The sequence below is a fragment of the Dermacentor variabilis genome, chromosome 3, assembly GCF_050947875.1.
Source record: "Dermacentor variabilis isolate Ectoservices chromosome 3, ASM5094787v1, whole genome shotgun sequence".
Taxonomy (NCBI): domain Eukaryota; kingdom Metazoa; phylum Arthropoda; class Arachnida; order Ixodida; family Ixodidae; genus Dermacentor; species Dermacentor variabilis.
In genome coordinates this window covers 29,707,842-29,732,010 of record NC_134570.1, presented here as the reverse complement: position 1 = coordinate 29,732,010, position 24,169 = coordinate 29,707,842, and the positions used below count along the sequence as shown (strand labels likewise).

General features: G+C 47.3%; 1 protein-coding gene across 1 annotated transcript; it reads right to left on the bottom strand.

Annotated features, from left to right (window-relative positions):
• Nucleotides 1-10,141: 10,141 nt before the first annotated feature.
• LOC142574461 (uncharacterized) lies at nucleotides 10,142-21,252 on the bottom strand. Its single transcript, XM_075683532.1, has 5 exons — nucleotides 21,141-21,252; nucleotides 19,230-19,329; nucleotides 15,255-15,555; nucleotides 14,222-14,358; nucleotides 10,142-10,627 (listed from the first exon to the last, which is right to left on the bottom strand). Exons 1-5 carry the CDS (start codon nucleotides 21,230-21,232, stop codon nucleotides 10,295-10,297), a joined length of 963 nt encoding a protein of 320 aa, XP_075539647.1. The 5' UTR covers nucleotides 21,233-21,252; the 3' UTR covers nucleotides 10,142-10,294.
• Between the last annotated feature and the right edge of the window lie 2,917 nt (nucleotides 21,253-24,169).

Genomic DNA, 24,169 nt, shown 5'->3' with positions numbered 1-24,169 from the left:
ACCGATGGGCACGCCGGAGAAGGGTGAGTCCGTGAGTCGTCGTTGTACGTGATTCTATGGTTCGACCATGTACACCGCTTGTAGTAGACCGGGGTTCGCGTCAAGTGTTCACGATTTGCAACTGCGGGGTTAACAAAGGCCGCAGTTCCACACTAAAGTGCAACAGGTTCTGCATGTTGTCGATACTATTTAATGCGTTCGCATTAAGAATGTCAAAGTGGGAAAAAAGTGCGATGCACGGTATGCACCGTGAAGTGTAAGAAGCCGGTCACGTTGTAAAGGGAGAGGATGGAAGAGCTTGGAAGTAGAGTTTACCAAAGGTAGCTACCAAGGTGTAACTACCAAAGGTAGCATATAAAGTTACTGTATGTGCTACCTTTGGTAGCATATACAATAACTCTACTTGGAAGGGCGCGCGCGCGCGCGCTCACGTGTGTGTACAGTACAGTTTGACCCTGCTAACGTTAGCCAAGCTCTTAAAAATATACCGTATATTATACGAGGACGCAACCTATGGTATTCTGTCAGCAGTGAAGTACCGCACCAGGGGGATCTTTTTTCATAATGGAACTATCGATAATTAGACGAGATTAATTAACGAACTTTTTAACTATTGAATTGAGGTCGCGAATTTTAAAAGAGAATTGTAATAATTGGATTTAAAACGTCCGATTTAGCTGTTTTCAGCGTGCTATGTCTCGCGTAATCTCTTTTTTTTTTGCGTTACTTGGCTTTTTCTAAAAGAAACGTAAGAAAAAGCAAGAAAGAGAAAAGAAGCTTGGCAACATTTGTACAACGATTCAAAGAAGGGCTGAAGGCAGGGTGATTCGTCAGGCCCAATGAATGTTCAGTACGACACATGTTCAGCTTTACAGTAAAACATGTGGTGCCGGCGTTGTTTACAAGTGGTTGCGCTCTTTTTTTTTTTTTTTTTTTTTTGTGTCGCCACAACTCGTTAAATACATCTATCGCTACGAGGCACAAGGATCAGCGTGCCCATGAGATGGCTGAAGCGTATCATACTCATAAGCATGCCTCTAAGCCAGCCCTCCATTTAATTCAATTTAATGAAATTAAGTCATCCCTCCAGCGCTCGTGTTACGTATTCCTTTGCCCTGTTGATTCTTTCGCGTTGTAAGTAAAAATGCAGATGTACTACAGCGACTTGCCCAGCTTGCTACCGTACTTCATTTAATTAACGAAGGATGAATGTGCGTGTCTAAGCCGTATTCAATTTCACGTGTTTGGTGCCTAGGTGCTGCATGTTCTATAAGTTTTGGTTGTTTTCCTCCTGGCGCGCGTCGACTCGAGGGCAGAGAAAGAGGATTGGCAGGGCACGCGCTCGGGTGTAACGCTTGTTGTTGGCATTTGCTACCCTCCACCGGAATATCCCGCTGGTTTTGTGGACGCATCGTATGACATTTTAGGATACGTTCAACAAAAAAAAAAAAAAGGCATGTTAACTGTCCTGTAATTTTGACTGGACATTTTAATTATCCTGACATCAAATGGTCACATGTGCCCTACGTGCGATGTGCGCAACACAGATTGTACGGACGTCACCTCCGCGTGAGGAAGCAATTCCTGACTTGTTAATTACAACGCTTCCTGAACGAGGACCCGCCGTGGTTGCTTAGTGGCTATGGTGTTGGGCTCCTAAGCACGAGGTCGCGGGATCGAATCCCGGCCACGGCAGCCGCATTTCGCTGGGGGCGAAATGCGAACACACCCGTGCACTGAGACTTAGGCGCACGTTAAAGAACCGCAGGTGGTCCAAATTTCCGCAGTGCTCCACTACGGCGTGCCTCATAATGAGAAAGTGGTTTTCGCACGTAAAATCCCATAATTAATGTTTGTTTTTTCCCTGAACGAGTGATACTGCATATAATGAAAGAAATTAGCGACCACCGCGTCATCCATTGCCTGTTCAGTGTTCACATATATCGAGCCTCACAATATATATATATATATATATATATATATATATTCGAGCTGATGTTGACAGCACGAATAGGGAACTTGAGGACTTGTTTCAGTATTTTCGTCAGTCCTGATAACTGGGTCGCTTTTCGAGACATGTTGAATCTCCAAGAAGAATATGTCCCTCATGGATGTGCATACGATACTGCAGATAAGGTGTGCTTTACGAGGGAGATAAAGATGTTTCTGAATAAGAAAAAGCGCTTACACGCGAAAGCTATGCGCACCGGTAACGAAATTGACTGGGAGGAATATATATATATATATATATATTAGAGTTTCTATTTAATAGACTATATATATATATATATATATATATATATATATATATATATATATATATATATATATATATATATATATATATATATATAGTCTATTAAAAAGAAACTCTAGCCAAAAAAAATTGCAGAAGCTAAATGTGAAGTCTTTAATCGTGATGTGCTTGAGAACGAATCCTAAGAAATTTTGGAAGGTTGTTTCTCCTGCACCCGTGAAGGATTCAGTTACCACGTCTTACGTCTGGAAATGGCGTCGCACTCGATACGGCTGAACTGTCCGATATGTTTAATAATTTCTTTTGTAGTGTATTTGAGGAAGAAAATAAGTTGGAGTTGAGGAATTCCTCACGACAAATGGAGACCTGAATGCTTGCTGTTTTTATTCACACACACAGTGTTGCTAATGCAATCAATAGATTACCATCATATTCCAGTCCAGGTCCCGACAATATAACCACTAAACTTTTGAAAACCACGAGGTCCTATGCGGCGTTAATACTCACTTATTTTTCAGAAATCAGTCGACACTAGTGGAATAACTGAGGAACGGAAATTAGCATACGTAATCTCCGTATTTAAGAAGGGTGACAAGAGCCAACTAACCAGTTACAAACCCATAACATTAATGTCCGTCTTCTGTAAGCTCTTAAAACGCATCTTAAGATCGCAGGTTAAGAATTAAATTACCAGTAATAACGTCCTATTTACTAATAAACATGGATTTCAGCATGTATGCTCATGCGAAACGAATATCTGTTTGAACTAACAACAGATATTCATCGCAACCTACATAAATTTCAACAAACTGACACAATTTTTGTAGTGTTTTCGAAGACGTTTGCTCGCCTATACCAGATAAAACACTAATTTACAAAATGAAAATAATGATTATAGAAATAAATATTATTCAGTGGGTTGAAGAATAATTAAAGAATAAACGTCAAGCTATTACTCTAGGTAACAATCAGTCCTCTTTTCAATCCATCACGTCCAGCAGTCCCGAGGGCTCCGCCTTGGGGCCCACACCGTGTTTAGTTTATATCAGTTACGTTTGCGTCGACATGAATTCAACAACTGGACTGGATTCCAAGGGAAGGGAAGCGTAGCAGGGGGCGGCAGAAAGTTAGGTGGGCGGATGAGATTAAGAAGTTTGCAGGGACGACATGGCCACAATTAGTACATGACCGGGGTTGTTGAAGTATGGGAAAGGCCTTTGCCCTGCAGTGGGCGTAACCAGGCTGATGCTGATGATGATGATGATGATGATGAATTCAACAACTAGAATTTTCGCAGATAGTCCTGTCATCTATCGGCCTACAATCAATCCTCGTGACCACCTTACATTTCAAAATGACCTGGACAAACTGAATAATTGGTGCGCTCAATGGCAAATGAAAATTAACACAAACACGACCAATCCTATGAGGTGTAGCAGAAGAAATAATGTATTTTCTTACGCATATATGTCACAGATTCTGAGCCTGCAGAGGCAGTCGGATCTTTTAGTTATCTTGGAGTTCATTTAGCTACAAGCCTTTCATGGAGCACGCATATTGACAATATCATTAGTGACACTTGTCGATTCATTCGTGATTCCTTGTCTCGCGCTAGCACTGACACTAAACTTCTTGCATATACTTCCATTATAGGCTCTAAAATAGAATATGCTTCATTTATATGGAGCCCTCATCAATTGTAGCTCATCGCGAAATTGGAACCGTTGCAAAATGAAGCAGCTCGTTTTATTTCAGGCCAATGCTCCACATACGCTAGCATTTCAGTGATTGAACGATCATTAAAGCTGGACACATCAGCAAGTAGTCGGCTTAGTTTCTGCCACGCAATATATAATCATCCTAACAACTATACACAAGAACAATAATTAAACCTGCTCTACGGGAGAGGCCTTCGTCCTGGCAGTGGACATAAAATGGGCTGCTGCTGCTGCTGATGATGATGATGATGATGGTGGGGACGATGATGACGACGACGTATTTTTACACGTATTAACCACTATTTCAAAGTTCGACCTCCACTTGCACGCACCAACCTCATGAGATTTTCTTTAGATCTTGCTGTTAATGAGTGGGACAGCCTTCCGCGTGGAATTGCCTGCTTTACAAGCATTGAGCAGTTTATAGAAGGGCTGAACAATTTCGAATCAAATAAATAAATTAAAACATGTACATATACTCAGTGGCGAATTTCAGGCTTCTGTAGTACGTATTATGGTGCGCTACATATGTCATGTACATGTGAGCATTCTTCTGTGGCATGCTTCTCATGCTTCTACATGTAGCATGCTTCTCAAGAGGTGCATGGTTTTAGAACGACAGAAAGCTGAGCCAGTTGGTAAGGATTCATAATGCAAAGAAGGGGTAAGGCGTGCAGAAACGGGCACAAGAGAAGTGGACAACACGAACGCCGACTGTCAACTGAAGGAAACACTGAGGCGAAAAAAAGAAAGAAGACACAAAACTCATCTGCGCATGCTCTGGAATGGTAGCGCAACGTGTCAATCGGGTACACGTACCGGTCTACTTGAGAGGTAACTGTTAAGGCATTTGATCTCTTCCTTATGTAAGGTAATCGAAGGCTGACTCACGCGCTTGTTTCTACCACTCCATAGCATGCGCAGATGAGTTTTGTATCTTCTATCTTTTTTTTCCGCCTCAGTGCTTGCTTCAGTTGACAGTCAGCGTTCGTTTCGTACATTTCTCTTGTGTCCGTGTCTGCACGCCTTACCCTTTCTTTGCATTAAGTGGGATGGTTTTCTTTATCTTAAACGCCCTTGTTGAAGTACATCGCTCTACAAATTTTGAGCATTTCTCTGTCTTTCCTAGACCTGTCGAGCCCCTCGTTCCATCGTTCAGTTTTACTGCTTCAATCAATACGCCCTTGCAACAAAATTAATTTAACACCAACTAGCTCAATCTGACGCTCTTCTTTGAACGTATACCTTAGTCGAGAAAACATCGTCTCAACGTCGTAGCTACCCTTCGCAATGCAGAAAAACATCAGCGCTGCGTCCGCTTCCTAGCACATCAGAGCCGTGCGCAATATGCGCACGACATGCGGGAACTGCGATGCGCTGCGCCATTGTCGTATTCATGTACTAAACGCGGCTACTAAAAGGCCAACAGGCTTTCGTTCACTCGAGGCCTGGGGTGCTATTCTGGACAATGTCGAATTCTGCCACACATATTCGAATTCGCCATCTTGTCAACTCTCATTGGCCCAGAGGGCTGCTACGGCGCCTCCGACTGGCTCAAAATGGCGCCACTAGAGAATTTGATAAAATGGCCGAATTCAACGATGCCGTCAATAGCACTTCAACAGGCGCCGAATACATTATACAGGTCGTTTTTCTTGCTTAAGTACTGAGCAAAAGGAAAACATTATGATGTTCCGAATAGCATTAAATATGATATATCTTGACCACTTGTTCACACAAGTCGGGAAGCAGCTAAGCCTAAATGGTGACTAACTGGACAGGTTGAAAGCAGCAGGCCTCCAGCTACTCAATTTCTCTCTTAAGCAAACAAACAGACCCCATACTACAATACTACTACTACTACTACTACTACTACTACTACTACTACTACTACTACTAATAATAATAATAATAATAATAATAATAATAATAATAATAATAATAATCTGCAGTTACTAGTTTCGTAATGTCTGCGTTTATTTTTGCTCTTTACGAAAGGGTTATACCTCGGAAAGAAATACGAGTTAATCCGATTCGCATAAAACTTGTTCGGTATGCGAAAATCGGCCATATCGGGTTTTACCCGAAGACGAAGAACCGTATACACATGTCGTACGAGGCGAAGTTGCATCAGCTTGATCGATTTAAGCCGAGGGCGATAGAGAGAAAGAGAGAAAAAAAAAGAGGCTGCAGGAAAGTGAGGAAGTGGGCAGGAAGAGGAGCAAAGAAAAGTAGAATAAGACTTTTAGAAAATATCCGCATTTAGAAAGACATTTTTGGAGTCTCTCAAGATCCCGTTTCTAGACCGCATTTCCCTAGCCCTGTGTAAGCAGGTCTTCATAACTTCTATGAACCGTCAGCGAAAAAAAAAAGAAAAATAGTCGGTTGGAATCTTCACAATGACGGAGGGCAGTTTTAATCAACAGAAATAATAAACAGCCAATGTTAAGAGCGTGTGCTGCCGCGTGCTTCATTTTCGGGTGCAGATGGTGAATCTGCAAATTGACACGTTCGTGAAAGTTATGCGCGCAAGTCACCAGCTCAGATCTGCAAGACCAACCGTGGGCCATCCAACGAGCTCGAGAGGGAAGAAGGTCTCTCTCTACTGCCCCTGGCGCGGCCTAGGCCCAGGCCTCAATCCACTGGTTTCTTCAACAAAGTTGTTTCACTCACTCAGTCAAGTGACACCCGCGTTCAGTGATGCGCAAATTTACTGAGGTATCCGATCCCATTACGTACGTGGCCGCCACGCGAAAGCGTGACACTGCAGACATGTGTAGCAATGCAGGCATTGCTGACGTGTACTGTAGGTGAATGCCACGAGCTGCACGTGTGCGCAAGTATATACCCAGGCAATACATGTGGGTGCGTCTGTTTGTGCATGCAAACACGTATGTGTGAACATTTGCATCCGAGTGTTAGACGATATGTCATTTATGCGAGCATGCGTACATGTGTGCATCTTTACTTTCTTGCAAGTGCAAATTCCGAACTTTTGGCCGCATCGTGTATAACCCTACTTATTCTCATATCTCTCGTTACCACCTCATCCTTTTTCAACGTGTGCATTTTAGCTAGCTGGCGTTCATTTTTTGTGCACCGGACGCCAACCTCTCCTGTTTTCTGCCATTAATCGTTTCCCTTTTCTAAAGCTATGAAAGTAAATGAAGCCGCATTTGCCGGTAGCCAATTCAGTATTGTTAATTCAAAGGTGTAGCAAGCAGGTGGCCCCCGTTATCTTCGACACCGAGGTGTTGCATCGGAAAGACCGGTAGAAGTCCTCGAACGCCGACATGAAGACGTCCACGTCAATACCGAAGGTCGGGTACCTGCTGTGGGGCATGCGACACAGCACGTAGTGCACAAAGGTCATGTAGAAAAGCTGGCCGCGTGTGGTGTTCCACGTGCCGGCCGTGTCCAGCAGTTTGTCCCAGTCGGCACCTTTGCTCGCCTCTAGGCTGGACTCGACGCTCAGCCAGAGCAGGTCGGACGGCCACTCAATCAGCGACCGACTGTTCTTCTCGATGCATTCGCGGTACGCCTTCAGAGTGGCGTTGCTCTCGGCGCTCCAACTGCTCGTGAAGACGAAGTCCCACAGTGCGTCCGCCAGGTAGACACCCACCGTGGGCATCAACACCACCGGATCCGTGACCTGACCGACAGTGATGAGAGGGTAGACGAGCGTGGGTATAGTCACCCTGCCGCCGCCAATGGTCACGTGGTTCTTCTGAAACCCGTCCAGAGCGTCCCGCGAGATTCCCAGGGTAAACGTCTGGTGTCGCCAGGCGCTGAGCAAGTAGGCGCGAGTGACCAGCTCGGCGTGCGCGTACTCGGATGTCATGGTTGGGATGGCGAGGTCTCCGGGAACGACCTCGGACGGCAACAGCACCGTCATCTCCCTGAGCGTCTCTTGCAGCTTCTTCGAGTCGTCCTTTGTCATTCCGACGCGTGCCTTGTCGCGCACGGCGCCTGCGATCAAGTGGTACGCCGTTCGGATGGCAGCGTTCTGGAAGCGTGTCGGCGAGTTGCCGATCCGATCTAGAATGAAGAGCGGAAGCAGCTCCTTGGCACGGTGGTGGCATGCTTGCGTCCTCGCGTCCGTGCTGTTCGCTTCTATAAATGCGCTCGACGCGAGCTGCGCAGACGCGCCAACTAGAGCCGACACCAGAGTGAGCAGCCTCTTCTCCGGCTTCAAGGTATCTGCAAACTTTTCCTTTGTCACCTGCAGGAATACATTGCCGTTGGCGAGGTCACTTACGTGGAACTTCTTCAAGATCTCTCTCCAGTGGCCTGCGGTGATGCCGGTAGTGAGGTCAGTCACGGACTCGAGGTAGAGCTCGGCCACCTCAGCTCTCGATTTTTCAATATCTTCCACGAAATCGTTCATTTCCTGCGTGCTTATCTTCGTCAGGAAATATTCGTTGACGACCCTCAGCGCGTCGGCCTTTAACGTCCTGACAAAGGTCGGGGAATTTCTCGATGCCAGGGCGTTCGGCGACGCCACCGAGACGTTGAAATATGGTCTCGAGCCCATGGCTCCGCCGATCTTAAACTCGAATATGGAAGGCAATCCATACTGGAGCGATAGATCGACGATCACGGCGAGGAGAGCTTGCGGCGTAAGAGAAGCGATGCCCGGAGGGTCGGCCACGTCGAGGAGCGCGCTGGCCGCCACTGCCCCCGGCGACGAGTCGCCGGTCGACAGGACGCAAGCGCGGTAGTAGGCGGCGACCGCCCTGCCGGCCTCGGTGATCGGTACGCCGTCGACGGGGTCCGTGTTGGGGCTCGGCTGTTCTCGGTAGTCGTCGTCCCGCGCCGCGACGTAGGCGTAGCAGGTGTGGCCGAAGATGCTGAGGCACGGGTCGATGCTCAAGTTGGCCCCGCTGAACACGCGGTTCACTACGTCCGCGCAGCAGAAGGGTTCGGTCTTGATGTGGTGCTGCGGAGACTCGTCGAACAAGAGGAGCAGCACGATGATGGCCATCATGGTCCCGAAAACGACGACTGCGCCGCAGGCGAAGGACCTCTGACTGGGCTCCGGACTGTTGAAGGTGTGAGATGGCTCCTCAACTGCCGATTCCTCGACCATGTTCGCCTCGTTCGGGAAGGGTTGCAACAACGCTTATAACCAAGGTTATAACGACTGCTCCTGTGGCAGGCTTCCGTCGACCGATTCTTCTTCTTCTTCTTCTTCTTTCTCGCTGCTCACTACAAGTACATTCTTACTCCTTTTCAATGGCCCAGCGTTGCAGATGGTATGGTATGGAGAACTTTATTGGGTCCTGAAGGTCAACCATACGTTGACGCGGGCCGCTCCCACGTTGGGACTGTCAGGCCGAGCCCTTCAGCCACATCGCGGGCCTTCTGGACTGCCCGTAATTGGTCAGAGAGTGATTACTGTGTAGCATTTGCCGCCACCATTCTTGTTCCTTGTCACGGTCTGTGAAGACCGCGGGGCACTGCCAAAGCATGTGGTCAAGAGTAATGATGCCATTGCACTTATGGAGTATTCGGGTGCTAGGGTTGCCTACTATGTGGCGATTTTTTCACACGCCTTTCTAGTTATTATTCAATTTTCGTTATATTTCTTCATAAAATATCTTGCTTGCATTTTCCGAATCTTTGTTATATATAACTACTCATTTCATTTGTTGTTGTGTGAGCGATCCCTGTCGTGGGTACAGGCCATGCTGGAAGGAATAAGCGTAAACAAATGGTGTCGACTCGAAGCAAGACCAAGCTATAGAAGAACTCAAGGACCAAGGAAGTGCTTTCTGAAAAAGTAAACTTAATGTCAACGAGCGCCGCTCGGGTGACCATGACGAGACTCTGAGCTGAGAGGTATTAAAACGTCACTCACTCACTCACTCACTCACTCACTCACTCACTCACTCACTCACTCACTCACTCACTCACTCACTCACTCACTCACTCACTCACTCACTCACTCACTCACTCACTCACTCACTCACTCACTCACTCACTCACGCACGCACGCACGCACGCACGCACGCACGCACGCAGGGACTTACTCGCTCTTTCACACCCTCTAAACTCGCTCGCTGATTCATGCACTCAGACGTCTCAATCGCACACACATGCTCCCCGCACAAACGTACACAATAACAGAATCTCGACGAAACCTGCCGCGCATTCTGTGATCAGCTTCCCGGACACCACTGTTCTTTCCTTTTTATTTCGTACTGAGAGTCTCGGCCAAGGCGAGCTCTCTTCCCTGAGAACGTCCTGGAGCGCTCACACTCGAAGCGGCTATACCCCACCGAGAGGAGTGTCCTACCACCCAGCCCGAGGCGTCGGATCAGCGCACCATCCGCGTGTACATCTCCTTGAGCGTGGCCGTGTCCAGCTGCAGCACGAAGTGGATGTTGGGCTTGGTGCCCTTCAGGCCGGGCCGCTTGTCCACGATGAGCGCACCGCGCGTGCTGGTGCCGTGCAGTTCGAGCCAGGCCGGGTACGTCTCGGTTTTGAGCACCACGGCAGGGTTCACCACGGTCGCCATGGCGAGCAGGTCGCACGAGTAGAAGCCTGGCAGCCTGAGCACGTTGCGCATGCGCAGCATCATGCCCTCGGAGATGTCGCGCACCATGCGGCTCTTGTGCGTGTCCATGCTCACCCAGTCGGTGTACCAGTCCTGCGAAAACGCGGTCGGCGTGTTAGACGTCACGCGCTTATTTAACAAACCTTCGAATGAATGAATGAATGAATGAATGAATGAATGAATGAATGAATGAATGAATGAATGAATCTTTTTATTTCGAAGAGAATGGCTCGCGACTTAACTGGGGATGGGATATAGGCTACGGAATGGGAAAAGACGGGTGGCACTGGGGAACCGTAAGGCGCGAGAACACCAGCGTCCTGGGTTTATCAGGATGAATGCTAATGGCATCCTTGTTTAATCGGGGAGGCAACAAATAGTCACTTAGCCTGCGTGAGCTAATTATGTGCTACTATATCAACAGTAATCTAGCATTCTGCTTATATATCCATTATCTTGTTACTCACGCGAATGCTGGAAAAGCACCAGCGCCACTTTCGTTGCTCCTCGGAGTGATGCAGCTAGGCCTCGTAGAAGTCGACACAACATATTTTAATGCACGTTACTGAATCTGGCCTGCTAATGCACACCTTTAATAAAAAAGAAATCTAAGCAAATTCGCGAGGGCCAAGGTCTGTGGCTGGTAGCACACCTGAAGCTACGACGCCCAGGCCAATGACGATGCTCTCAATCGGAGCGGCTTTGGAGAAGAGAAATACTTACAGAGGCGTTATTGCGTGGCCTAACGACATTCCCTGAAACACGTATCGTGGCTTTGGAAAGTTTGGCAAACATTGGGCACTTCTGCATGAATTAAACGTGACCGAAAGGACAATTTAAACATCCACTCGCACACACGCAACAAACAATCGCGGGGATCTCGATTGATCGCTGGGGTTTAAGAGATCTGTGAAAGAGAGGTGAAAGGCAGGGAGTTTAGCCAGAAGGCCAGTTTCGGTTTGTCACCCTCCACTGGTAGACGGCGGAAGTAGAAAGAGAAAAAGAAAGCAGAGATACAGAAAAGAATGAAAAGAATAGAGCACTAGCTGACACGATCGCTGCCGGTCACGATAACCTACCGCACTCCGAGCACAGGATCACGAGTTGTAGAACACGCTGTGGGGCTAGTTGGTTCATAGCTTTCAAGAGATGAAGCCCCAACAGTGACAACAGACTAAGAAGGAACAAAGACAGGACAAGGCGTTTCGTGTCCCGGAAAGCGCCTTGTCCTGTCTTTGTTCCTTCTTAGTGTGCTGTCACTGTTGCCGCTTCATTTTTGAAATGACGAGCAGCACTGTGATTTAACAACCCAAAGCAACACATGAACTCTGTTGCTGAAGACTTGGGATTATTCTTGACCGTATGGGTATCTTTATTGCAATACAAAGCCTCGGCATACAAGCGTTCTTGCAGTCCGCCTTCATCGATATGCTGGTGGGGTCAGCTGATACGGCTGCAAATTCCCTAGGCTCATCACTTCTTCCAACCTTCTGTCGCACTCGACTGCGTTGTTTTTTTCTTGGCACAGACTCTTCGTGTCTTCAGTACGCCGCCCTATACGTTAGAGTAATACTGCGCTAGTTGTCATCGCTCAGCATGCAGCGTGCACACCGCAAGCACGTTGCGAAGCGTAAATTGGATGGTCTCAACTTACGTGCCTCGTTCGCTGAGAATCTGGCTTCTCCTCACAATGACTGTTGACGTGAAAAAGCCAACTTTCGAGCAATGTGCTACTCGCGGTGTTTGCTTGCTTACTTGCTTGCCTGATCATTTATTTATTTATTTATTTATTTATTTATTTATTTATTTTCTAAGCCACTATATTTGCCTCAGTGAGCAGTGGTATAGTAGTTCGCAACGTTCGCTATTTGATACATCAGTGCAGAACAATGCTTGCTACAAAAATGGCCCATGGAGGTAAGGCAAATCGTCAACCATCAGAGAGTATAGTAAAGCTATTAATGAAACCCCTACGGGTTTCTGAGAAAGAAAGCTTCGCAGGTGAATGACAATTGGCGGCGCATCATTCCTTTTAAACGATCGGCAGCGTTCATGCGATCAGCAATCTGTCTTGTGATGTGTGTCTAATTGGTAATGATGTGTTTTAATGCAATGAGCTCTCTTAGAGTACCTCACGGACATTTCGGGGTCGGCCGGTCGGCCGGTATTTCTAACCGTGATGAATAAACCGGGTTCGAAACCAGTTGTCGAGCCAACTTAGGTCACAGCTATGTGTCACTGGTTATATGCCGTGCTTCGATGAACTTCTTTCACCCCAACATGGATTGCTGGGTAGGTGAAATAAGGTATGTGCCCCTCTTAGTCGAACCACTTTAACTTGGGAGTTGGCTCGGTGGGTGTATGACATTGTCACGTCTCAACACGGTCAAGGGCATTAATCGGACGCGTGCCACGAGGCACCCCACCTATTCAGTAGTACGTATCCAGATGTCAACGCAGGCTTGAGGCCGACTGTTGATGGGTCAACAAAAGACCCCTCTACCTGGACCTAACTAATTGATGAAAAGGACCAACTCGAATGCTGCCGTGAGTACGGCTTTGACTTCGGATTCGCAGGTTGCTAAATATGCGAGAGCGAAGGGGCAACATAGGAGGCCGAGTTCAACGGAACCGTGCAACATCATGGGTGGGATATTGCGACCGATTCGACGATTGTGATTGGCCAACGCTACAGTCATCAGACTCCCTGGTCTAGTCGACTAGGGAAGACGATGTTATTAAATGTGGAGACATTTGGTGCAATGAGGGTGGTGCTGTCGTGTCTTGATGTGAACTCAGGTGTTTAATATGCTACTACGTGCAGTGGGCTTCCGTATCTGGAGCCAGTGTAAATAATGTAAAACAAACCCTTTTTCCTTCATTCCTACTACGGACGTACTCGTCAATGGGCTTGGTGGTTTCCTGGCCCAAACGCCTCCTCGAGCCGCAATACATTGCGTATGTGCCGCGATTCAATGACAAAAAAAAAATTCAATTAAATCACTGTGGTACTGGGAGGAGTTGAGTACGCGTCATATAAATGCAGACACTCTTGTGCGGATCTCGTATGGATATTCACACACGCGCCACGAGAGGGCTTCTCCGAGGTGGCACTCGACGGCGCAGTGTGTCCAGAGGAAAGTGCGATAAAACAGCCCGGCTAAATACACGCCTCATGCATGACACGTTTCGGCGGTTGCAACAATACGGTGGGTCGATACATTGCTTCAGTGCTAATCGCATAACGTGGGCACTCATTGTGAGATGAGCTGTGCCGGATTGTTTAAGTCGTGATGATTATTGCGAAGAACAGCATAAACCTACTGGCGCATACCCACTATCCGGACATAGATAGATACCGGAAAATGCGTGATGTATCCTAATGTGGTGTGTGTGTGTGTGTGTGTGTGTGTGTGTGTGTGTGTGTGTGTGTGTGTGTGTGTGTGTGTGTGTGTGTGTGTGTGTGTGTGTGTGTGTGTGTGTGTGTGTGTGTGTGTGTGTGTGTGTGTGTGCGCGCACGCGTGCGTGCGTGCGTGCGTGTGTGTGTGTGTGTGTGTGTGTGTGTGTGTGTGTGTGTGTGTGTGTGTGTGTGTGTGTGTGTGTGTGTGTGTGTTTGTGTGTGTGTGTGAGAGAGAGAGAGAGAAGACAGTTTGAAGAGCGAGAGAGATCAGAGAGAAAGAAGTGTACCCAGTCGAGTGTGTGCCTGACGCAGGTTTCGTAGGGGACGAGCCGAACCTTCTCGCTTGCTTCGCTCAGCACCACCCTGGTGGCTTCAGGGTCGCACACGAAGTTGAACTCGCCGGACGCAGTCACATTTCCGATGCCTGCGAATATTAGTGCGTAATTAATTTGATGGCTTTGAAAACGAAGCATATGCCTCGACAAAACGCTCTTCCATACGGTAATAGGTAATAGTACTGTAGTTTAATTGGTCATTAGGAATGGCCACCGGCATAACTGTCACCTGTCGGCGCGCACGTGAAATCTGAAGTGTTCCGAGTTCATTAACAAGATAAATGAACCAAACAGTAATGATGGAGAGAATAGGCGGAAAAAATTGCAATAAGTGTGCAGAATAACGAAGAAAATAAGAGGATAGACTCTTCCGTTTCTCTAGCACGCATCTGCAGATCTCTTGCACGTAGATGGAAGGATTCTGTGAATAACCAATGTGTCCCGCAAGAAAGTGTGACGCCTGAGCTCTTCCAAAATCCTAGCAAAGTTGCGCAAAAAAAAAACAGAAAAAGAAACAAGACCTTTAGTGGTGTATCCAAACTTAAGAGTGACGGGTGGGGCGCTTCCATTTCCCTTCCCGAGATACATTAGCACTACACGCCCCTGCCTTTCTTCACTTGTACCATCTTGGTCTAACCGTTCGCAATGACGTAAGGCAACCCTCTTCCAGTCCATTCTCCATATTGTTTCTATGGGGGCTTCCCCCGTATTGCTACCTTGCATCCGCCCCCGGGCACCGACCACATAAGAACTCTATAGAAAGCTCAAAGGAGGAAAGAGCAAATGACATTTCGGCTTTTTGCGCAGGAGCATTTCTCGCAACGAGTCTCCCCCTCGCCCCCTCCCCTTCCTTTTTGTCGCGATCATCCCCGACCAGACGGGCGTTTCTCAAAGTCTAGAGTTCCCGAATCCTGCTTGACAGTGCACGCCATTGTACAGTGCACGAAGCACTCGAGGAAGGACAGCGGGAGGGTGGCGCGCTCACCGTCGCAGGTGCCGCCCATGACGACGATCTGCTTGAGGTTCGCGAAGAAGTCGGGGTCCAGTCGGCTGGCCACGGCCAGGTTGGTGAGTGGGCCGAGTGCCACTAGCGTGGCGGCGCCGACGTGCTTGTGCGCCAGCGACACGAGCGCTTGCGACGCGTGCTCGCTGCGACGTTCGAAGGCGCCGTCGGCGGGCAGCGGGTATCGTTCGGCAGCACCGCCCAGACCGTCCCTGCCGTGGATGCTGACCGCATTCATGGGAGTCGTCACCAAGGGCCGCCGGCAGCCCTGGTACACCGGCACCTGCATGCGTGTGAGAGCTGGGATATTGCCGACGGTCTCGGATTTCGCTTGTTTTGTGATAACTACACTGCGAATTCCTTGGGACTGCTTCGGAGCTCTGGTGCTCACCAATTCAAGCTTTCGGCCGCGCCTTTTATTATTTCTTTATTTTTTTCTTCTGTGGTGCCATTACACTAGAAATGAAGCCATATATCAACTAAACCAACTTTCCGTACTTGTGAAATGCAACGAGAGTTATCAAATACTGCGGAGTTTCAACTCTACCCGTTAAGACAGTGACTTGACGCGCAATGATAACTCGTGACAGAGGCTTGGATCTTCATCTCCCATTCATCAATAATAATAATAATAATAATAATAATAATAATAATAATAATAATAATAATAATAATAATAATAATAATAATAATAATAATAATAATAATAATAATATTTGGGGTTTTACGTGCCAAAACCACTTTCTGATTATGAGGCACGCCGTAGTGGAGGACTCCGGAAATTTTGACCACCTGGGGTTCTTTAACGTGCACCTAAATCTAAGCACACGGGTGTTTTCGCATTTCGCCCCCATCGAAATGCGGCTTGTGCTAGCTGATTCCAACTTGCGTCTGCAAGTTTCCTAATTTCATCACCCCACCTAGTTTCCTGCCATCCTCGACTGCGCCTAACTGGGTACCCATTGTGTAACTCTCTCTAATGGTCTACCAGTCATCTACCCTACGCATTATATGCATTGCCCAGCTCCATTTATTTCTCTTCATGTCAACTAGAAGATCGCCTATCCCCGTTTGCTCTATGATCCACACAGCTCTCTTTCGGTCTCTTAACGGTACGCCTAAAATTTTTCGCTCCATCTCTCTTTGCAAAGGTCTTAAATTCTTCTCGAGCCCCTTTGTTAACCTCCAAGTTTCCGCCCCATATGTTAGCACCGGTAGAATGCAATGATCGTACACGTTTCTTTTCAGCGACAGTGATAAGCTCCCAGTCAGGATTTGGCAATGCTTGCCGTATGCACTCCAACCCATTTCTATTCTTCTGTAAATTTCTTTCTCACGATCAGGGTTCCTTGTGAGCGATTAATCTAGATAAACGTACTCCTGTACAGACTCTAGAGGCTGACTGGTCATCCTGAGTTCTTGTCCCATCGCCAGGTCATTGAACATTTATTTATTTATTTATTTATTTATTTATTTATTTATTTATTTATTTATTTATTTATTTATTTATTTATTTATTTATTTGTTTGTTTGTTTGTTTGTTTGTTTGTTTGTTCCTCACAGACCCCGAGGAGCATTGGGTAAGGGGGCATATCAATATAAATACAATAAAAAAATAATAAACCAGAGTAACGGTGCAACAGATGCGGCACAAGGCAAAACACAAAAGGAATACAAAGCTTATTAATGTCGTAGAAGTGACGTTTAAAACGAAGTTGAAAATGCAAAACAAACGTGAAAATGGCAAAAAGTGATAACCAAGTACAAGTGAAACAGTAGTACAAAATAAAACGCCATTTAGAGCAAGTGAAAGAGTAGTGTAAAAGAAAACAAAATTTAGAACAATGCAAAAGCGATAAATGTAGGCGGAGGTGACGTTTGAACTCTCCATGGTCAGAAAAAGAGATTAAGTCGTCAGGATTCCAGAGCCTAATTGCTTTAGGTAATGCCAATGAATTGAATGGTTGAGTTTTTCCACATATGCGGTTAAAGCAGAGGTGACTATTTAAGCGCCATGATGATCGCGGAGGTGATTTCAGAGGCAAAGTTACGGCGCAGGTGTGAACATATTTATGAAATAAACACAACAGTGAAATATTACGACGATTTTCAAGTATCTTTATATCATTAAGGTTCTTAAGCTGGGAGACACTGGCGAGTGGACTATAATTGTTAGAAATGAACCGAGCATCTCAGTTTTGAATGGACTAAAGCGTTTCAATGAGGTATTTTTGATGGGAAGACCAAATCTTTGTCTTCTGCACATTATTCTTCAACCTCACTCTTACACTTTCTCGGTTAAGCTTGCCCTCGATTATGTGTTGTAATTCGTCCCCAGTGTTTCTGAACAGCACAATGTCATCTGCAAACCAAAGGCTGCTGAGATATTCGCCGTTGATCCTCACTCCTAAGCCTTCCCATTCTAATAGCTTGAATACTTCTTTAAGCCTGCAGTGAATAGCATGGGAGAGATTGTGTCTCCTTGCTTGACCCTCTCTTGATAGATAACTTTCTGCTTTTCTTGTGGAGTACCAAGTTAGCCGTAAAATCTTTGTAGACATTTTCCAAGCTATTTATGTATGCCTCCTGTACTCCTTGATTGCGCAATGTCTCTATGACTGCTGCTATCTCTATTGAACCAACTGTCTTTTCATTATTTATGAAAGAGATACAGCTAGGTTTATTGTACTCCTCAGATTTCTCAATTACTTGATTGGTGACATGGATGTGATCCATCGTAGAATATCCCTTCCGGAAGCCAGCCTGTTCTCTTGGTTGACTGAAGTTAAGTGTTGCCCTGCTTCGATTGGGAAATTGGTGAATATTTTATGCAATACTGAATATAATACTGATATCCCATTATATACTGCCAAATAAAGCTGCAGCGCATAGCACAGGCCAAACGGAAAGAACCTAACAAGAACTGCCCGTTATACTGCTCAGGCGTGCTACACGAACTTTATCTGAACAACTTGGGACTTGTAACAACCTGATCGACCGTGTTAAACTTAACATATGTGACATTACAAGCAACGCACCGGCAAAGGGGATATTTCTTTGTCGTAGCGCTCTCGTCAGGAGCTGTTAGAAAGGCACGACGACTGCTTTATGAAGATGCTTGAAGTGAGTGTGAACTGCCAGAAATCAGACAGGTTTTACGATTACATTTTAAATAGCGGTAGCGTGCTGCATCTTACGTGTTGTAAACAACCAAGAAACACTACTATAAACACAGCTAGAGCGCCAGGAGCAAAGCGAGTAAAACGTAACCTTCACTTGTTTCTTTCTCTATTGCCTCTCCACTGTCCCAACTTTCTGTGAGATAAAGCTGATCATCCTAGTGCCGTGTGTTCCTCAAACTTAGTCCTGTCCTCGCGCCATCTTGCAATAGTACATTCTAGCGGGCGCCAAGCGTTGCCAAGGAACCGGTAAAGAATTCAGTTTCCATAGTCTGCATGCGCTGCGTTTATTTTGCCAAATAGCCTCGTTTCGTCGCTAAAAATTATGCGCAAGCAAAAACGACGAAGATGTAGCGTCATGTTGCAATTCTGAAGCTTAGTCATTAAAAATGTAAAAAAAAAAACGCTCGAGGGAATTAGGGTTTCACCACGTAATAGCCTATTGGCAATTTCTTGCCGTGGAGCGCGCGCAGAGTATAAGGCCATAGTATGGGAGGAGAGTGGAGCTGAGATTGGATGGTGAGGGCTGATCGTGACGAGGTCGTCCCTACAAGAACTACCACGAACCAAACAATGCCTTGAAAGGTCCGGCAACCATGTAGGGTCTATTTCCCAAGAGTCAACGCGCGGATGGGCACCAAGGGAAGGAAGGGACGGCGTTAGAGAAGGTTGCCGCTTGCCGAGGCTAGCTGCCTGTCGTCTTGCTCTTCTTTAAGTCCCCCTTTTTTCCCTCTCTGCTAAAGATACCCCTGTCTGCGTCGTATTCTCGTTGACCTACCTCGAGCCTGCCGCAGTGGTTGAGTATCCGCAGGACGTTGGTGTAGACGTTGCACATTTGCACATTGCCGGACACGCAGGTGATGGCCAAGATTTTGCACCTTCAAAATGGGCAATGGACGGATGGAGTAATGAGAAGGAAGGAACTCACTCGTTGCTGGCATCTTTGTCTGCCCACTTTGCGTTTTAGCAGCACCGTCACGACCTGTACAGCCTGCAGCGAAGCACGCCCTGTGCCTATAGATTACGCTCATAGACCTCTGCAGAGCCTCTGCGAGTTTACTGCTGTTTACTGCAAGGACTGATTTACGTGTCAAGGAGACACCAGTCGGTCAAGGCAGAAATAACAAAGCCAAGAAAATGACGAATCAGTGGGGGAGCGAGAAAGGGAGGGAGGGACGTATCGTATGTATGTATCTAAGAAAACATCCTGGGGGTTTTACGTGCCAAAACCAAGATCTAGTTGTGAGACACGCTGTAGTGGGGTACTCCGGATTAATTTTCACCACCTAGGATTCTTTGGCGTGCTACCAATGCATGGTACACGGGCGTTTCTGCATTTCGCCCCTTTCGAAATGCGGCCTCCGCGACCGGGATTCGATCCCGCGCCCTCGGGCTTAGCAGCACAACGCCGAAACCACTATATATAGGTAGTACATGGACTTGTCTAATCTTCGCGCTCGTGGCCTCAGACGTTCTTGTGGCGTTATTTATAACGCTCTATATTTCGAAATGCTCAAACGATCGTAGTTGTCTGCGCACATGCTTAATGACATCAAATAGTTGCGCTTATAACTCAATATCTTTGTTGAAAGTGATCAATTCGCGTAGCAGTGCACAAGGCCGCTTGAAGCCAGACTCAGTTTAGCCGGGCGTAGTTTAGGCCAAATTCATGCACTATAAATAATTCCCACGCTTGCTGAACCGCCTCACTTGCAGCCCCTGCATAGGGCTAGTGTATATTGCCCCCTGCGGGAGCCAGAGTTGGGCATAGGTCCGCCATCCTGCAATACACTTTTTTTGCAGTGAAGCAACTTCTCGTTCTCGCAGGGGCAACGTTCAAGGCCGTTCTCTCGTCAATTTCATTTATTGCTACTTTTTAGAGTGCAGCCCTTAGGCGCCCGGTCCTGCGTTGAGCGTCGGCATAATCGAGCGAACGAGCTCAGCGAAAGATGAAAGAACGAACGTGGAGCGGGAGATGAAAGACGCGACCTGCGAACGGCGGAGACCAATGAGAGCGGCCCCTTCAGTGACGTGCGCGCGGGAAACTGGTGTCGTGCGGACCCGCCCGACCGCTCGATGCGTACTAGTATCTGGTCGCAGCCGGACCGATCTTTTCGTCATATCGTCGGCTCGCGTCTGCTCTTGCTCGCACTTGTTTGGTTTGCTTGGTTTGGTCTCGTTCACGCTTGTTTCGATTGTCATGGTTTGCCCCGCGTCAGCCAATATATCGAGAAATTGAAACACATATAGAGCTGCGCGCAGAAAAATAATGCATCCGCGCAAAAGCTACCGCGTGTGTCAGACACAACAAAACGCGCCGTGCTGATGGCGATGGCGCTGGAATTGACGAGGCCAAAAGGAGGAACGGCGTCTCTGTAGGTTGGCTTCTCTGCAGCAATTCGCAGTTCCACGTGACTGGGTTTGGCGAACGGCAACGCGGCGGCACGTGGAAAAGAGAAGCCCAACACTGGCTCCCTGCGGGAGCCGTACACGGTATCTCTAGCCCTGCAGGCACTACGGAGCCATCTGTGGGATAAAAACAAGTAAAGGCCTCTCTCCGAGGCACATTACCTCTGTTCATCCGATGTTCATCCCACCGTGTGTTTACATCTGTCGGCCCCGGTCTTGATTTTAGAGTTACCTCTCACAACTTGTGTGGGAAATCCTATGGTCGGGACCGCGTACTCACGGGCTGGCGAGGGCCAACAAGATGGCGAGCGCATCATCGACGCCGGCGTCGGTGTCGATGAGCAGGAGCTGCTGGTCGCCGCTGTCGGGCATGGCGGGGTCGGCGCTGCCCGTGGCCTCTGCGCATATACAGCCTGCAGCGTCGTTTACATATTCCGGGTGTCTACATAAGCAGTTCACGAAAAGTAACCTGCCCAGTCCTAAACATTATGCGGCAAAGGAACGAACTTGGCAGGTGTTCAGCAGTGGTTTAACAAGAAACGTCGCTGTAGCCAACATTTCGACAGTTGTCGCTAACGTTTCCTCACTATATATCACACTTTGGCATCATCCTGTAGTGCCTTAACATGAAGAAAAAAGAAGACATTTCCCACCATTATTTTTACTGCTTTTTCTTATTATGAGGTTATAACGTGGTTAAAATTTTGTGCCTTCCTGTCTGCGTTCTTGGTTTCTTTCGCGTGCTTTTGTTATTTTGTAAAAACTGTACCGTAGGACGTTTGCCGCTTTTACAACGGGTTCTCGCTGTTGGCTTAGCTGGTGATTCAACTTGTTTTTTCTTGCGTACCAACTCTTTCAATGTTCTGTCCGTAAATATATACGCTGTATATACCAAGGCTGTATACCACGATGATTGTCACGAGCCATCTTGCTTTGCGCAGTTGTAGCCGCAGGGCAGCAAAGGAATAACATCGGGCCATTCGATAGATTTCGGCATTTGCGGCTTGCCCTCCACAGCGCTCACCTTCTAATAAAGTTCAGGCGTCGTGCGCGCCGTCCTTGACACCATTTATTGACGCCACGGTCGTCTTGCGTGCCAGCTACGAGGTGCGTCCTGTGACGCGCATCGACGCGGTCGTCGTCATGACTGCGCTGGTCGCGGAGCGAAGCTCGATGCGACCGCAGCGCAAGAACGACTCGCGGCGTGGGAAATCGCTGGGCACTTGTTGTTGCCGTTGAGCCTCAATCATGGCACGCACCCACATACGGGCACTGGCCCAAGGGCGGAAGAAATGAGAGCGAAACAAAAAATATTTAGGAAAAGACTACAAAGGAAAAAATAATAATGAATTAAATTTTCGGAAAGGAAGAACAACGCGTAATTTAGAAGTCAGACCAAGATTACACAAAGTAAGAAAGAGTGACTTAAATAAGAGGGAGAAGCTTCTGGTGACGATGCCTGCTTCTTGGAGGAGGCGTTCCCGCGCGAGCTAGTGTTCAGATCGCAACAGTGAGTTCTCGGGGTTTTGGCTAAGTGTCGGGCAGATTTAGTCCAGTTTTGTAAATACCAAGGAGGGTTTTAAGATAAGTTTATGTTGTCTGATGCAAATGTCGAATGTCGAAAAATTCTCCAGGGGACGGCACGGGGCGATCTCCGCCTTTGTCGGCCTCGCTACCACCTGATCAAATGCCTCTTGAAGCTTTCTTTCGTAGTGGGGTGAGCATAATTCCTGTGGCGCTGCATGGTGCCTGTGCATGGAGGAGCCATCCGGCTCAACAACCCGAAGGCAGTGCAGGTGGAACTTCAGGCGGCAACGCATCACTACTTGCACATCACTGGTGTGCGACAGTTTGGCAGAGGTGGGATTGTTTGCCGTTCGCCAGACCAGGCGTGTGTGTTCGACTTAAGTGCCCATCATTTGGATCGATGCAAGAGAGTGCCTTCATTCCCCCCGCATCTTGCCTGCACTAAAGGAATATTTCATGGTGTAGACTCCTCTTTAAGTCCGGCAGAGACCCTAGAAAAGCTCTCCGCGGCTGGAATAATTGCTGTTTACCGGTGCAACAGAATGGTGGACAATACACGTGTCCCTACTGAGTCAGTAATTGCCACCTTTGCAGGTACATCTTACCCCACTGAGATAAAAGTCTAGCCTCTAATATTCAGAGTGGGCCCGCATGCCTCGCGTCCATTACAATGTCGCAATTGTTGACGCTATGGTCATAGCATGAGTGGTTGCAAATCCAGCCTTCGTTGTTGCGTCTGCGGCGGGAGCCATTCCGCTAGTGATTGCTCGGCTGAGTCGGACTCTTGCTACCTCTGCCGTAGAGCCCACAAAGCTGATTGCTCAAACTGCCCTGCTAGAACTCAAGAAGTCCATATACTGGAAGTTATGGACAAAAGGCGCTGCTCACGCCAAGAGGCCATTGCGGCGGTAAAGGAAACAGCCCATGGTCATGCGAGTGTGACAGCACGACATCACGCTGTCGTTGATGGAAGCCTGTCAGAGGTAATCGCACAAGCTATTGAAAAGTCTATGGCTACAATTATGGAGCGAATTGTAGAAAGCGTCACGGAATGCTTTAATGGATTGGTATCCTCAAAGTTAGAACAATTATTACCAATTATCAAGCTCTGACATGAATGCTTGTTTAGCCCACTCTCAGGAAAATGAGAATTGCGTCCACAACCCATATAGAGCAAGTAAGGCCTGTTCCAGGTTCCTCAAACAAGGCAACTACCAGCCCAGACAACTCTGATTATCAAGATACCTCAAGCATGGAAATTGACGTGAGGGCACAGAAAAGGAGGTGTTCTCCCCTTGAGGCTACCACTTCACACTCAGTTAGTAAATCCAAGAAAATACTCCCTGAAGTCAACCCGAAATGTAATATTTTGGAGGAGGCTGTGGCCTCAGCGGTGCTCTCATCACTCGAAGGTAGATGAGGGTGCTGCAGTGGAACTGCAGATCAATATTCGCTTCTACTGATTTAAACGTTCTATCTTCTCAAATTTCTTCAGATGTTTTTTTACTGCAAGAAACCTGGTTACCCCCTGAAAAACAATTTTCTCTGCGCAATTTTAGGTCCTTTCGCCTTGATCGCCCGTCTAGAAGTGGGGGACTCTATGTTATGGCTTCAAGCAAGTTTTGCCACAGGGCAAATATACCATTCCAGCTGATGTCTCCAGAATATGAAATTCTAGCAGTAGAAATTACTCTCCCTGGCAGTATAGGCCTTTCTCGTTGGTCAATACATACTTTCCCTCGGGTGTGCAGGATACACGCCCACTAGACTCGGTTATGGCAA